Genomic DNA, 17089 nt, shown 5'->3' on the forward strand with positions numbered 1-17089 from the left:
TATGCAAACTGCCATCATACAAACTGCGGCAACAGATTTTGTGAAAATGTATGTTTGTGTCATTCTCAACTTTTGGTCACGACTGTATAAAATAAAAATCACATTTGCATAAGTATTCAGACCCTTTGCTTTGAGACTCAATTGAGTTCAGGTGCATCCTGTTTCCATTGATCATCCTTGAAATGTTTCTACAACTTGATTGGAGACAACCTGTGGGAAATGCAATTGATTGGACAAGATTTGGAAAGGCACACATACCTGTCTATATAAGGTTCCACAGTTTACAATGCAAAAACTAAACCATGAGGTCGAAGGAATTCTCCTTAGCGCTCTTAGACAGGATTGTGTCGAGGGACAGATCTGGGGAAGGGTACTATAACATCTATGCAGCATTGAAGGTCCCCAAGAACACAGTGGCTCTATCATTCTTAAATTGAAGAAGTTTGGAACCACCAAAATCTCTTCCTAGAGCTGGCCGCTCAGCCAAACAGCAATCGGGGGTGAAGGGCCTTGGTCAGGAGGTGACCAAGAACCCGATGGTCACTCTGACAGAGCTCTAGAGTTCCTCTGTGGAGATGGTAGAACCTTCCAGAAGGACAAGCATCTCTACAGCATTCCACCAATCAGGCCTTTATGTTAGCGAGGCCAGACAGAAGCCACACCGCAGTAAAAGGCACATGACAGCACGCTTGGAGTTTGCCAAAAGGCACCAAAAGACTTTCAGACCATGAGAAACAAGATTCTCTGGCAACATCGTTACAGTGAAGCATGGTGGTGGCAGCATCATTCTGTGGGGATATTCATCAGCAGTAGAGACCGGGAGACTAGTCAGGATTGAGGCAAAGATGAACGGAGCAAAGTGCAGATAGATCCTTGATGAAAACCTGCTTCAGAGCTCTCAGGACCTCAGACTGGGGTCAAGGTTCACAACGACCATAAGCACACAGCTAATACAACTCAGGAGTGGATTTGTGACATGTCTGAATGTCCTTGAGTGGCCCAGCCAGAGACCGGACTTGAACCTGATTGAACATCTCTGGAGAGACCTGAAAATTTGTGCAGCAACGCTTCCCATCCAACCTGACAGCGCTTGAGAGGATCTGCAGAGAAGAATAGGAGAAACTCCCAATACAGGTGTGCCAAGCTTTTAGCGTCATATCTAAGAAAACGTGACTGTAATTGCTGCCAAAGGTGCTTTGTGAAAGTACTTTGTAAATGGTCTGAATACTTGTGTAAATGTTTCTAAAATTCTGTTTTTGCTTTGTCATTGTGGGGTAATTTGTGTAGAGTGATGATAAAAACTGTAACCTAACAGAATGTTGAAAAAGTCAAGGGGTCTGAATACTTTCCGAAGGCAGTGTACATTATATGTGGTGAAAACCAAACACTGCATTCTACAGTAAGAACCTCATACCAACAGTCAAGCATGGTGGTGGTATGGTGGTGGTGTGATTGTTTAGGGATGCTTTGCTGCCTTAGGACCGAGACGACTAGCCTTAATAGAAGGAACCATGAATTCTGCTCTGTATCATTCTGCTGGAGAATGTCAGGCCATCTGTCTGTGAGCTGAAACTGAAGCGCAGCTGGGTCATGCAAGGAAGGCCATTCTCCGAAACACACAATCAAATCTAAATGAAAATGGCTAAAAAGCAACAAATTTGAATATTGGAATGGCCGAGTACAAGTTCAGACCTTTTCCCAATTGAAATATTGTGCCAGTTCTTGAAATGAGCAGTTCATTCTTGAAAACCTTCAAATGTCACTAAGCTGCAGCAGCAAAATTCCTCTAAAGCTACGTGAGAGACTGTTCAACAACTACAGGAAGCGTTTTGTTGGAGTCATTCCAGATGAAGGAGGGGCACAACCAGTTATTGAGTGTAAGGGGTCAATTACATTTTTACACAGGGGCGTTGGGTGTTGCATAACTTTATTTATGAAATAAATGAATTAAGTATGTAATTGTTGTGTTATTTTTTCCATCGGGTTCCCTTGATCTAATATTAGGTTTTGGTTGAAGATCTGATAACATTCAATATCAAAAATATGCATGGCACTGTACAGACAATCCTGGACAGTGAAAGCTTTGGGATGGCGCTATCCCTTGCATTCACCTGTCTAATCACGTTAGGATCATTGTGTATTATTACTATTCAGAGGGAGGTAAGAAAGGTATGCCGCTCTAAAGCACTCAAACCTAATATTCGAACTGGGCTGCCTGTGTAAACGCAAACATAGTGGCAGGTAATAGATTATTTACTCCAGATGTCACCGTTGATTTTGTGAGAACGTATATTCTGATGGAGAGTAACGTTGTTCCAATTGGTAGAAAGGTGCAGCCAATTGCAAATACTTCCTATATATACCTAGGAGAGACATCAGCTGTCATACCGTTTCAGCATTCGGCGAGGCATTGTATGAAACCATGACTTGGCAAAGGAGCGCACTGCTTTTTTTCCCGGTTTGGCTTTGCTTTGCATTGCTTGCAGCGGGATGGGAGCGCGTTTCCGAAGAGGCAACCTTTGCCCACCACGACCTTGACACAGAGGAGAATTATACCAAAGACAAGGCTGTAGTGCAACTTGGAGACCCCGACAATGTCGATCTTAACGCCGACCGTGGATTCCAGGAGCAATTCGAGGAGGTATCAGATGCAAAACAGTGGGTATCCGTTACCGAAGCTGCCCCAGTCAGTTTAGCGGTTCTGTGCGGTGAGGATGAGTTTAAAGTAACACTGCCAGCTGGTCCAATGAGTGAAGTCAAGATTTTGGGTAAGTTATTTATACGTTTGAAGATCATCAAATGCAATTTGGCTACTTTGCTCACTTTTTAAATTTCCCTACAGGACCCAACAGTATGCTCTCTGTTCTTGACGCCCCGGAATCCTGTGGATACTCCTTAAATCGAGGACAATATCAGAACGCCTTAACTGTCCGCTTTTCAGGCTGCCTCATTAGTCGTCAGGTAGGGTTTTTGCCTTTCCAATTTTAAATGATACATTTAATGGTGTAAATGTGTCATTGGAATGATTGTCCATTTCTTGCCACTGACTCTGCAGGCTGGGCGGTACACCTTGATGGTGTTGTATGTCAATGAAGCTGGCATAATGGATGTTTCTACAGTGTCCTGTGCGGCTAGCCCCAAATCCTCGTTGTCCTCGACCGTCCACCTGCCCCTCTCTAATGGTCTTCGCAATGCCCATGGTGGGCCTCCTTCAAAGTGTCTTAATCCCACCCTTCGCAATCCCAGCGCTCAAAATACCACCAAATATCCTGGTGAGTCTCATGAAACGTTTATTCTATTTCTTTGATAAGCATCAATATTTGCTGTTATTGTGGTCTGAGGCAGTCGGTAAAGGAGCATTTTGTGAAATGTTTAACAATGCTTCTAAGAACGTTCTAAAGATGAACTTGGTCTTGATATGCTTTTTTGGAGACCTGGTCATTTTGACCATTTCAGAGGTACCATTGAAACTGGTATCTACTCCAGTGCTCAGATGGACTTCTATCCACTGGTCATTGAGTTTACAGCTATTAGTGAACAAACATAAATGCACCGACTTTACTGAGTTACAGTTCATATGGTGATCAGTCAATTGAAATTGATATACTTTAGGTCCTAGTCTATGGATTGCACGTGACTGGGCAGGGGCACAGCCAATGGGAGGGTATAGGCCCACTGGTTGGGCCTGGCTCTCCAGTGACTCTAAGGAAGGTTTTCCCCACCAGGGCTTTATTACAAATACTCCTTACTTTCATCAGCTATCTGGGTGGCTGGTCTCATACGGTCCCACAGGTAAAGAAGACTGGATGTGGAGGTCCTGGGCTGGCATGGTTAAACCTGGTCTGCGGTTGTGATGCTGGTTTGCACACTGCCTAATTCTTTTAAAATGGAGGTGGCTTATGATAGAGTAATGAACATTTCTGCAGTCAGCATGCCAATTGCATGCTCCCTGAACTTGAGACATCTGTGGCATTGTGTTGTGACAGAGCTGCAAATTTTATTGTACCCAGTACAAGGTGCACCTGTGTATTGATCATGCTATTTAATGAATCAAATGTATTTATATAGCCCTTTGTACATCATCTGAAAGTGCTGTACAGAAACCCAGCCTAAAACCCCAAGCAGCAAGCAATGCAGGTGTAGCAGCACAGTGGTTAGGAAAACTCCCTAGACAGGCCAAAACCTAGAGGAACCAGGCTATGTGGGGTGGCTAGTCCTCTTCTGGCTGTGCCGGGTGGAGATTATAACAGAACATGGCCAAGATGTTCATAAATGACCAGCATGGTCAAATAATAATCACAGGCAGAACAGTTGCAACTGGAGCAGCAGCACGGCAAGGTGGACTGGGGACAGCAAGGAGTCATGTCAGGACTACCTGAGGCATGGTCCTAGGACTCAGGTCCTGAGAAAGAGAGCATACTTACATTCACACAGGACACCGGATAGGACAGGAGAAGTACTCCAGATATAGCAAACTGACCCTAGCCCCCGACACACACTACTGCAGCATAAATACTGGAGGCTGAGACCGGAGGGTCAGGGAGACACTGGTCCCATCCGATGACACCCCGGACAGGGCCAAACTGGAAGGATATAACCCTAGCCACTTTGCCAAAGCACAGTCCCACACCACGAGGGATATCTTCAACCACCAACTTACCATCCTGAGACAAGGCCCAGTATAGGCCACAAAGATCTGCCACGGCACAACCCAATAAGCTTCTTGCTGTGCCTCAGGTGGATGAAATATCTTGGCAAAGGATAAATAATGACTAACAGGGATGTAAACACAATTGTGCACAGAAGTAGCTTTCTTCACAAATGGAACAATTGTGTGTGTGCTTTCAGCTCATGAAACATGGGACTGACACTACATGTAACTTTTTTTCTGAAGTATAATTCATTGGCTACTGATCCTCACTTCCAATGTTTTTTGTATTTCAGGCTGCAGTATTCCCCAGAACCAGCACTTGGCTTGTGGTTTCACTGGAATCTCGTCTTCCAAGTGTTTGGTGATGGGTTGCTGTGTGGATTCGGCAACTTCCGCCTGCTTCTACCCAATGGATGGTAAATACTCTTTCACGGGGCAAGATGATGTTTGGCTTTGAATAGTGAGGACTGATGTGTACCGCTCTCCCTCCCCAGAGTGCACTGCAGACCATCAGTTTATCTTTGCCGTTCACCATAACCTCACTACTTTCCCTGTGACTCCCACCAAACCTGTGGTAGCTGGGAAGTCTAGCTGTGGCCCAGTCATTGTCACTGATAAGTTTGTGGTCTTCAAGTTCTCAGTCACTGAATGTGGAACTCGCTCATATGTAAGTGGACAAGAATATTACGGCTTCTGGAATCCTCCTGGTTCTTGTTGATCCACACAATTACTTTATTGTTTTGATCTTAATTAGGAAATTGGCAATACCGTGATCTACACAGCAGAGGTACAGACGGCCGTTCGAACCCTTAACCTGAAGTATGGCATAATATCCAGAGACAACCCCCGCAGGTAATTCAGATGTCACATTTTGTTTGTGCAAAATGTAACATTGCTTATTGGACAGGTTCTTCAGTTTGGTGTTTAATGAACATCTCAATGTCTACACCTTGTAGATTTCTGTCTTTGCTATATGCCTCTGTCCTAGTGTTCCTATATATTGAGCTGATTCACCAGTTAATTAGCTCTCAGTGTATAACTTCAAACATTGCTGTTGCAAATGCCACGAATACTTGGCACTTTCAGAATGTAATTTTAATCTCACTAATTGAGGAATCATTAAATGCACCTGCTGAGATTGACTAGTACCCCCCTATGTTCATCTCCAGAGTCATGGTTGAGTGCCGCTACCCTAAAACGCTGGGTACCGTGCCGTCAGTGGCGAGTGTGGGCTACATGGTGAAAAGCCCCAGTGTAACATTCCCTTCAAAGGTGACATCCAAGGGACTGTTTGGTGTCGAACTCAGGATTGCTGAAGGTATCTGGCTGACATGTAAACACGCAATGGCCGGAACATAATGTTTACTGTCCCATTGTTGCGGATACTTTACATTGCTGACAAGCCCAATGCTTAAATTGCTCTTTTACCTCCCCCACCAGACAAAACCTATACCAAGTACCTCAAACGGCACCATCAGCCCCTGCGTCTCTTCCTGGGTAAACTTGTGTATCTAGAAGTTCGTCTGACTCCAAATCCAGAGGCGACACTTTTGGTCAACTACTGTCTGGCTTATCCCCGCTCTGCCAAGAATGTTCTGGTGCTCATTCACGAAGGGTAAGCACTGCAATGACTTGGTGTGACTGATTTGCCTAACGTACTGTAGATGACATATTGGTGGGCCACCTTGTTCTTGAACAGCCATTGGCTTTTATTAGAGGCTGAGATGGATGGACTCCAATGTTCTCTTAATTTTGGCAATGAGTCCCTTTATGTACTTACCCAGAGTCAGGTCAATTTGTGGCTCTGTTTGTCTGTATGCAGTTGAAGGAATTTTCTAACCAGCTTTGGCACAATGAAGACTAGGTATCTGCTAGCTTTGGCTAATGACACTACCAATCACTTCCTTCATATTGGCCATAGGGGCAGACAAATGGTATTTAAGTTCATCTCTATCAAAAGTAGATAAAGTGTCTCATTGCCAAAATCCTAAAGGATCCCTTTTTGTTTTAACTTTGCCCTTTCCGTAGCCAAAACATGACAGCCATTTTGTGACTCAACTCCTTATACCAAGGATATTCAACTCTTACCCTATGAGTTCCAGAGCCTTCTAGTTTGAGGGCCTTGCGCTGCCAAGAGGAAGTTGTCTTTGAGTTCTCTATCAATTTCTCACTTCTAGGTGTGCCAACCCTCAGGACCCCAATGTCTCCATCCTTAAATTCAGCAACCTGCCCCAGAACCGCCACCAGCGTCGCTTCATGGTCCAAGCATTCCAGTTCATGGATCAACAGACCAACAAGTATCTGGATGAGGAGGTGAGGAAGCAGAATATGGACTGGGATTCACACCTTGATTGTTGAATGAGGCTTTCAAAAGCTCGTTCTATTGTGTGCAACTTTTATATTTTTGAGCTGCACAAAGTCAAACATGTTTAGTTGGTATTGAATCTCACTTCATTCCTCCTCAACAGATCTACTTCATGTGCTCTACTGAAGTGTGTATGCCCACAGAAAAAACTTGTGAAGAGCGCTGTTTTGATGGAATTAGGAGGTGAGGAAGACTGGGGACTTGCATCTTGATTCCCTGGATTGGTTTATTGTCACATGGTGACTGATGTACCAGAAAAGTGAACTGTAGTTGGCCTTCATTTCTTTACATTTTGTCACATTAATTGTGTAGTTAGTATTTAATCTCACTTAATTTCTCCCCACCAGATCTACTACATGTGCTCTAAATAAAATAACTGAGAAGAGTGCTGCTTTAAATAAAAGGTGAGTCTTGCATATCTTTTGTTCCCAGATTTGAAAGTAACTTGCTTAAATAGGAGCACTTCTAGCTTTCACACCTATTTTGTTTTTCCAGGTCTGACAATCTACAGGGTGACACATCTGATGCTTGAACATGCTAAAGAAATGTGGTAATTTGACTAATGCATATTAAATATTTTTTTAAATCTTGCCTATTTAACTGAGTTGTATTTATTGTAATGAGACTTAGGTCTGCTTTTTAACCTATTTTGTGAAATTGTACACTAACAGTTTCTGGTATACTGGTTTGCTCTGCAGCGTACCTGACTTGGGCCACGTAACTAATTACTGTGGCCTCTACACCTTGTAATTGTCAGCTTTGGTAAAATTGTGTGTATGGCAGGTGTCTTCACAAATTGATGTTTTGTGGTGACTTGGCTGTTTGGTGACAGACTCATGTGTGCATTTTGATGCAGCCTAGAGGGATTTGTCTGTTTTCAAGGACATTATACCAAGGCACTGTTCAACAATGTTAATCATTCCCGGTCTGGGTTTTCTGTGCTAAGTGACTCTCTAGATACGGTTTCTAAAGCGGCTTAAGACTAAATTCACATTAACCATAGGATACTAATACATTTAGCCTTAAGATGTTTTGGGGAAACAAAGACCTGTGCAAGGCGGTGCCTCCCGTCAGCTCATGTTCATTTAACTTCAGTAGCTTTTGACAGCCCTTCCTGGACTTGGGTGTAGTCATTATATAAAGACCTTAGCAAACAGTTGTTTAGCAACAAACCATTTACTCAATGTATAACATTAGCAAATAACCATCTATTGGACATTCAGGGGTGTATTCACTAGGAGGGGCTAAACTGACTGTCGAATTGACAATTCTGGTTCTAACTTTCAGGTTGAGTAAACATTAGTTTTGGGATGCTATTGTCTCAAGGAAGACACCCCTCCCCATTTACCCCTGGTGACATTGCGTCACACCTGCACACAAACAATACTTCATATGGACCAAGAAGCTCACGATGAGTCCCAAACCAGACTCTACTAAATTGCCGTTGTCATGTGTTGCTGACAATTCCGAAGTTGACTTTCAGTTGCGCGGTGATCACTAAACGATGAACTTGGGAATACACTGACTTCAATGATGCAATTTGTAACTTGTTTATAGCTTGGAAAACATCTAAAATTGGGCAAATTTGTTTTGTGTGAAGTCTCAGACACGCATGTGTTGTCATTATGCACACCTTTCAATTATTTTGTATGAATATTGTCAAACTCTAAACATATTGGGATGAGTGTTGGGATAGCGCTTTGCTTGAGCCTGCAGCCTTGCTTGGTCATTGACTAATTAGCCCCCTACATAAGTAATAACTTTCACTCCCTCAGCATTGGGACATTTGTGCATATGGCAGAGGTGCTTGTGAACCTGCAAATGGGGTGATTTAGGTTACCTCGGTCACAAACCCTGCCCGTTTCTTCAAGCAACTTGATTTAACCACACTGCTAGCCTTAAATGAAGACTAAAGCACATTTTTATGAAATAGCCCATTTTGCCTGTGGAAATTGATTTTGTGTTTCAGCTTCACATTTCCAAATCGTATCGACAGCTAAAGATGCCAGGGTGGCGTATTTGAATTTTAATCAGTTTACAATCTAGTCTTTTCTCTCGTACCTATAACCCCTCAACAACCAACATATTTTAAATGTATACTACCATTCAGAAGTTTGGGGCCACTTAGTTGTCCACGTTGCTGGAAACGGCTTTTGCTGGAAACGGCTTTTTTAAATTTATAGAATATCTAGAGGCACGTTAGCGTTTTTTTTAAAATGCTAAACTTGGATCAGCTACTTGATCATTAAACCCTTTCGGCTGTGCTAACAATTGCAAACTGTTCTGATTTAAAGATGCACTATAATTGCCTTTAGACTAGTTGAGCGTCAGCATTTGTGGGTTTGATTGAGCCTGTAATGTCGACCTTCTGAAACTCGTCAGTCTTCGTGTTCTGAGAAATGAAGGCTACTGCCTTAAAACAAGAGACTGTGTTTGTATGGGGCTTCAAACTCAATGTTTTACATTTACAAACTATGTGACATGTATTAATGCCAAAAACCGAAGCCTCGCATATCCTCAACTGGCAGCTTCATTAAATAGTACCTGCAAAACACCGGTCTCAACATCGGTGGAGAGGCGACTGCGGGATGCTGGCCTTTTAGGCAGAGATGGCTCTCTTTGCAACTCTCTAACTGGCCAATAAAGATTAAGATGGGCAAAAGAACACACTGCACAAAATAACTCTGCCTTGAAGGCCAGCACCCCGGAGAAGCCTCACTGTTGGCGTTCAGACTTTTGCAGGTAATATTGAATGAAGCTGCCAGTTGACTTGGTGTCTCTCTCTCAAACTAGACAGTTTGCTGTTCTATGAAGGAGTAGTACACAGCGTTGTAGGAGCTCTTCAGTTTCTTGGCAATTTCTCAGAACAAGAATAGATTGACGAGTTTCAGAAAAGCTCTTTGTCTCTGGACATTTTGAGGCTGTAATCGAACCCACAAATGCTGATGCTCCAGATCCTCAACTACTCTAAAGAAGGCCAGTTTTATTGTTAAAAGAAGCAAGTTTGTTTAAAGCATGTCTACTAGGGTTGTTAGCCCACCTGTCTATTTGGCTGGGTTTTTTCTCACTCTTCTCTCCCAAAAGCAACACTGGCCTAATAAGAGATGGTTACCTGTAAAGTAGTGAGTGACTATTTTAGAAAATCATGGTCTTTGGTTGCATGCTATTTTATGTCAATCATATTCCTGCAAAGCCTATAACTGATGCTTCGTGGTCTTACGCTGCCATCTATTGGAAATATTTAGCAAATAAGTTAATTCACATAAAGACAGTGAAGCAGCTGAGGAACTAATTTTCTTATTAATTCCTGAGATCAGTCTCAAACCTGCCCCACCTATCCCAGCCAATTGCTGGACTTTCACATAGGTTACTTGGTCACACCCAGTTCAAACCACATTTTAAAAATGTAAATGAAGCTTGTTTATCAGGTGTTCTGCCTTGCAATAATACATATAAAATAACTAAACATGGTAACCTATGCAATTATTTTTGATTAACCCCCCCCATCATCAAAATGCTGTTGTAGTAAATACCATTATAGTAACATTACAACAGGTGTTCTAGGCTACCCTACTCACAAATTAGGGTTTGACCCACATCAAATTGTCCAAAAACAAACATCTCCTGGCAGTTTAAATCGGCAACATCTTGCAAAAGTACAGGGACATGCGTTTTCTTTAGGTTTACACCTTTTCTGAAAGTAAATATGGTTAACCTTGACCAGAAAATGTTTTAATGGCCATGAACCAGCCATCATTAGCACTATTGGTCATAATGTGTACCTAGGCGAACAGTGGCGTGCTCACAGACTAGCTGTAACTTTGTTAATACGATACTTTAGTTAAGCAAAAGAGTCTAACGTGGGCATATCTTATTACCAACAATAGCGAAGCGGGCATTGTGACAGAACAGTGGGCTGGGAATAGAACGTTGTTCAGAAGGCGAGTTGGTGCTCAAATGAACCAATAGGAGCTGGCAGGGTGAAAAATGCACGATAACTCGAATTACGGCAAACAGGTGGTAATATTATGAAACTGGGCTCCGCGGCAGATGCAATGAACTAGTTTGTATCAGGAAAAAGCGTTAAATGTCATGTGTCCAGTTTACTCCTGATGCTGACTGGAGCTGAGCTTCTAACGTTCGTTAAATTCATCTCCTTGTTTTGAATCCTCTTTGCTATATTCTGGTTGACACGTATGGTTGAATGTCACCATGTAGATAATAGATGCTCCGTCATCGAATTTGTGTTGATGAGAGAAACCACTTGAAACAATTGTCAGGCCAGTTCTTTCAGGTTTACCCAAATTGTTCTTTCATGAGGTTTAACAGTGGTTGGCATCCAATATGTTGCATTACAGCCTCCTACTAGACTGAGAACAACTCCCTTATACTATGCTTGATAGAATAAATAAACAAATAACCTACCATAAAACAACTCACAAACTAAAAATAACACTACCCTACTCCACTATTTATTCCTACTTCATGCCAACAACCTGAAAGGATGGGACATCACCCTTAACACACCCTGTAACTCTTCTCCCACACCCAAATGTAGCTGCCACCACAACCTCAATTTTCTGCCACTTTTGTTCCATCTCAGATTCAGAAGGACTTGATAAAATCCTAGCCTGACATGCCTAGGCTAGTGCTTTCACTTCTCCAACCCTTTTAGGTCACAAGAGTAGCAAGAACTGACATGGTAGCTCAATCTAGTCTCAGAGCATTTCGTGTTATTCTGTGCATAAATCTGGAACTTTATATAGTATGATATGTTACGTTTGTATGGTATGTATTAATTTGTGGATGTCCATCACCCATTTCGTATATGTTACAAATTACAATTCATATATGTTATGCTTCATCTGGTCTATTAGACCAGGCTGGGTAACAAACACCAGCACATAAAATAGGACCCCAGGGTATTTGGATTCGATTGAGTGCCTAAGACTTCACTTCCTTGCCACAATAACAGTCATGTGCTTGTGGGTTTTCCTATTAATACACTTGAAGAACAAGTATAGAGCAGGGACCTCACAATATATTATAACTATACTTAGGTGTCAATACGATATGTATTGCGATTCTCACGGTTCTATATGTATTGCAATTCGATACTGTGATTTATATTGGTATTTGACGTTCCAAGCATATTGATCACCATATTATGTCTGTTGCAGAGGGACGAGCGAGCCATGAGAACTAGTTCTGATCAGTCATGGTGCTAAAAACAAATTTGCTCCATATTTAAAAAGATGGAGAACCAGCTATGAAGGACAAATACTGGCATTTGGATGCAGGTATAGTCAACTTGTGCAAAAAATATCCCAATATGTAACAATTTCCTCCCCCACATCACTAAACAAATACCGATCTGAATGTGTTCTATTAGTTAATTTTACATTTTTTTTTAACCTTTTAACTTGGCAAGTCAGTTAATCTCTTGATGCTAGGGGGCACTATTTATTTTTGGAAAAATAACGTTCCCGAAGTAAACGGCCTATTTCTCAGGACCAGATGCTAGAATATGCATATAATTGACAGCTTAGGATAGAAAACACAAGTTTCCGAAACTGTAAAAATATTGTCTGAGTATAACAGAACTGATATTGCAGGTGAAAGCCTGAGAAATCCAATCAGGAAGTGACTCTTATTTTGAAAGCTCTATGTTCCTATGCATCCCTATTGACCATTGACAGGGATATCAACCAGATTCCTTTTTCTGTGGCTTCCCTAAGGTGTCTACAGTCTTTAGATGTAGTTTCAGGCCTTTATTTTTAAGAATGTGTAAACGTCCACATTGCGTACGTGGTCAGTTGTTGGCTCTCAGTGTGATATTTGCGCAAAACAGAGGCAGCCATTTTTCCTCCCGGTCGACGTGAAAAGCCAACTGTCCTGGTTGATATAATATCGAATAGATATTTGAAAAACACCTTGAGGATTGATTATAAAAAACGTTTGCCATGTTTCTGTCGATATTATGGATAGAATTTGGAATTTTTGTCTGCGTTGTCGTGACTACTATTTCCGGTGGATTCCTGGGCATAACGCATCAAACTAACGGAGGTATTTGGATATAAAAAATATATTTTATGGAACAAAAGCAACATTTGCAGTCCAACTGGGAGTCTCGTGAGTGAAAACATCTGAAGATCATCAAAGGTAAATGATTAATTTGATTGCTTTTCTGATTTTCTTGACCAAGTTACCTGCCGCTAGGTGTACATAATGTTTTGTTATATAGCGATAAACTTACCCAAGCGCTTGTATTGTTTTCGCTGTAAAGCATAATTTCAAAATCTGAGACGACAGGGTGATTAACAAAAGGCTAAGCTGTGTTTCGTTATATTTCACTTGTGATTTCATGAATATTAATATTTTCTAGTAAGATTATTTGACCGTTGCGCTATGCTATTTAGCGTAGTTGTTGACAATTATCCCGGATCCGGGATGGGTGGTTCCAAGATTAAGAACACATGGAACAGTGGGTTAACTGCCTTGTTCAGCTTGGGAATTAGATTCAGCATGTTTTCGGTTACTGGCCCAAAGCTCTAACCACTAGGCTACCTGCCTCCCCTGTAAATTGTTGTGGAAATCCATGCATAGAGTGACCTGGACAACCATCAGGATGTTGATCAAGGCACCCCTCCTGACCTGTTCACCGGACATGCTACCTGTCCCAGACCTGCTGTTTTCAACTCTTCAGAGACAGCAGGAGTGGTAGAGATACTTTTAATGATCGGCAATGAAAAGCCAACTCACATTTACTCCTGAGGTGCTGACTTGCTGCACCCTTGACAAGTACTGTGATGATTATTATTATTTGACCATGCTGGTTATTTATGAACATTTAGTCATCCTGGCCATGTTCTGTTATAATCTCCACCCGGCACAGCCAGAAGAGGACTGGCCGCCCCTCATAGCCTGGTTCCTCTCTAGGTTTCTTCCTAGGTTTTGGCCTTTCTAGGGAGTTTTTCCTAACCACTGTGCTTCTACACCTGCATTGCTTGCTGTTTGGGGTTTTAGGCTGGGTTTCTGTACAGCACTTTCAGATATCAGATGATGTACAAAGGGCTATATGAACTGATTTGATTTTGGGGAACAGTGGGTTAACTGCCTTGCTCAGGGGCAGAATGACAGATTTTTACCTTGTCAGCTCAGGGATTCGATCCAGCAACCTTTCGGCTACTTGCCCAATGTTCTAACCACTAGGCAGCGAGAAGCCTGGAAATAAGAGATAGCTGTAGCCTTATCTCCTGACCTTGAGCATAGCACTTAGCCAACCCAAGGTCCAATGCATCTGTTTTTATCTCTATATCAAATCATTTCTGGGTAACAATTAAGTACCTTTCTGTAATGGTTTTCAATTAAAATAAACAAACATGGAATATTTAGTAAAGGGCAATTTAGCAAAATTCTTGCTTGAGAAAACTGTCTGGAAGTGATCTGATTGCGGAGGAGAAACCTGGAAACAAGTTGTTGGCAGAGCGGTTTGGAACCCTCTCATTCTTATTGGTCTATTAAGTAGTGGTGATGTCACCTGGCAGGTCAAATCTCCATCCCACCAGAACGGGCTGAAATTTCAGGCGGTCTTTTCAAACCGCTCTTACACGAAAATCATAATTTTCACAGTATTATTCCAACCTCATAGTGTGTAAACACATAAAAATCACAGGAAAATAAAGTTGTTGACAGCAGTGGGCCTTTTAAGAATTTTTCTTCTTGGTTCTTACATCAGAAAGGGGTAGATTATATGTTATGGTCGAGGTATGAATTGTGTGCCACAGTCAACATTCTGAATGTGTGGAGAACAGCCACTACCACTGACTGCATCTTGACACATGACTACAAGCACAGCTTTGAATAGATAGGCTTTAAGCAACATTAAACATTAGCAGAACGCATGTTCATGCTTGAAAACCTACAAATGTCGCTGAGTTAAAGCAGTTCTGCTTGGAAGAGTGGGACAAAATTCCTCCACAACGACGAGAGATTGATCAACAACTACAGGAAGAGTTTTGTTGGCGTCATTCCAGCTGAAGGTGGGGAACAACCAGTTATTGAGTGTAATGGGCCAATTACTTTTTCACACAGGGGTGTGAGTGTTGCATAACTTTGTTTATGAAATAAATGAAATGAGTATGTAATTGTTATTTGTTCACTCAGGTTTCCTTTATCCAATATTAGGTTTTGGTTGAAGATCTAACATTCATTATCAAAAATATTCAAAAGTAGAGAATGAATAAAGGGGCAAATACTTTATCACAGCACTAACATTTTGAATTAAACTGCAGCCCATCAAATGAAATCCAACTGCTCCCTTGACTTTCATTGATGTAAATCATTTACCCTAGGGTCTTTACTCACTAAGTCCTCTTCACCCCTGTGGAGCATGAGAGGCTTCCAGGAAAGAACACTGCTGCCGATCCTCTGACTGGACTCAGACCCCTTCATCTCCTTCAACCCTGACGGCGTTGCTGTATCACTGGTTCTTGAACATCTGTCTCCTTCCCTTCTTTTACCTGGTCATTTCTTTCATGTCGGTGCAATGAAGGAGAAGATGAAAATATGGATTTTTACACCTTTGAGAATGAAACCCTTTTTACATTTGTCCCCTTCAGCTTCCCTCTGGAGAGGAGATCCCCTTGCCCCCCATCGTCCTTGGCTGCTTGGGCTCTGACCCGGGCAAGAAGACAGTGTGCATCTATGGCCACCTGGATGTCCAAGCCAGCCACAATCGGTGACGGTTGGGACACAGAGCTCTTCACACTGGTGGAGAAAGATGGTGAGAGCAGCTATTTCAAAGCACCTAAAAGAGAACAGTGCTGAAATATCAAAATCCATGCCAACATTGAGATTTGGACTTGATGATTCAGTGTTCTCTTTTTTTGGGGAAGTATGTTTCTGATTTGCATTTCTCCTGCATAAGTTTATAGGTGTCTGTTGGTTCTTGACTTGTGAAATATAGGCTTATGTCATTGTTCTAGTTTTATAATTATTTTTTTATCAAAACCATTCCTACATGACATCATGCTTCATGGTTACTGAATCAAAAATCCAATCTGCCAACAGACTGCAGTTGTGTGTGGCACACCTTTTAATAATTTCGCTGCTCTATGAAAGCTACAGGACACACTGTATGGAAGGTGTAAAAGAGCTATGAAGGCATGTACAGGTTCTGTGAGTTGCTCTGACAGCTGGTGCTTAAAGCTTGTGAGGGAGGTAAGTCTTCAGCAGTTCGTTCCAGTCATTGGCAGCATAGAATTGGAAGGAGAGGCGGTCAAAGGAAGAATTGGCTTTGGGGGTGACCATTGAGATATACCTGCTGGTATATCACAACTGCAGCTTCTACTACCACAACAATGACTGCAGCTCCAACTACAACAACCTCTACCACAGTTTCTACTACCAAAACAACTCCTACAATGACAACTGCAGCTCCTACTAATGTTACTTCTACTTCTGCTCCGATAACAATTACCACAAATGCAGGTCCTCCTACAACTACTACTCAGAACTCTGATGGTCACATGACAAACGATGGAACCCCAGCAAGTCACATGGGGCATGAGGCAGTGGGCGAAGAGCCAGGGGATCACAGGTCGGCCGCTCCCTCGCCCATCAATACTCCCCTTAGACAGTCAGGTGACACGCCTGTGCGAGAATCTGCAGTCCTCGCAGACAAGCCCCCTGTCTTTTCATGCTGCGGGCGTCTGTCCCAGCCATCAAAAATAATTCATTTGTAAGTTTCCGATTAGGGATTGTTGACAGACCGTGATAAAAGTGAAGAGACAACACATTTTGATAAAGTTGTTACTTGAAGAGAAGAAAAATATATACCTAAACTGGAAATTATTACTAGGTCTGTTTTGTTAGGACAGAAGCTGTCAATTCACTATTTTATAAAAGGGAAGATGTTATGGGTGTAAGATGGCACAGTGATGCCATCTGTTGGTAAATGTTAATTACTGCAACTCCAGTGTTTTTACCAGTGTGCTTGAGACACCCGGCTGTATTGCAATGTACTGAAAAAGACTGGTTACTCGCATCAGTGCCTCTGTCTCGTCATTTAA

The 17089-nt window shown here is 42.1% G+C and overlaps 1 protein-coding gene across 1 annotated transcript; it reads left to right on the plus strand.

The window, feature by feature from the left end:
• The first annotated feature begins 2365 nt into the window (after positions 1-2365).
• Positions 2366-7607, plus strand: LOC124026986 (zona pellucida sperm-binding protein 4-like). The gene is made up of 12 exons (XM_046339570.1): positions 2366-2768; positions 2843-2961; positions 3056-3272; positions 4945-5067; positions 5146-5318; positions 5406-5503; positions 5821-5969; positions 6092-6266; positions 6829-6964; positions 7120-7199; positions 7364-7420; positions 7512-7607. Exons 1-12 carry the CDS (start codon positions 2423-2425, stop codon positions 7546-7548), a joined length of 1710 nt encoding a protein of 569 aa, XP_046195526.1. The 5' UTR covers positions 2366-2422; the 3' UTR covers positions 7549-7607.
• Positions 7608-17089: the final 9482 nt, after the last annotated feature.

The sequence above is a fragment of the Oncorhynchus gorbuscha genome, unplaced genomic scaffold (assembly GCF_021184085.1).
Source record: "Oncorhynchus gorbuscha isolate QuinsamMale2020 ecotype Even-year unplaced genomic scaffold, OgorEven_v1.0 Un_scaffold_2872, whole genome shotgun sequence".
Taxonomy (NCBI): Eukaryota; Metazoa; Chordata; class Actinopteri; order Salmoniformes; family Salmonidae; genus Oncorhynchus; species Oncorhynchus gorbuscha.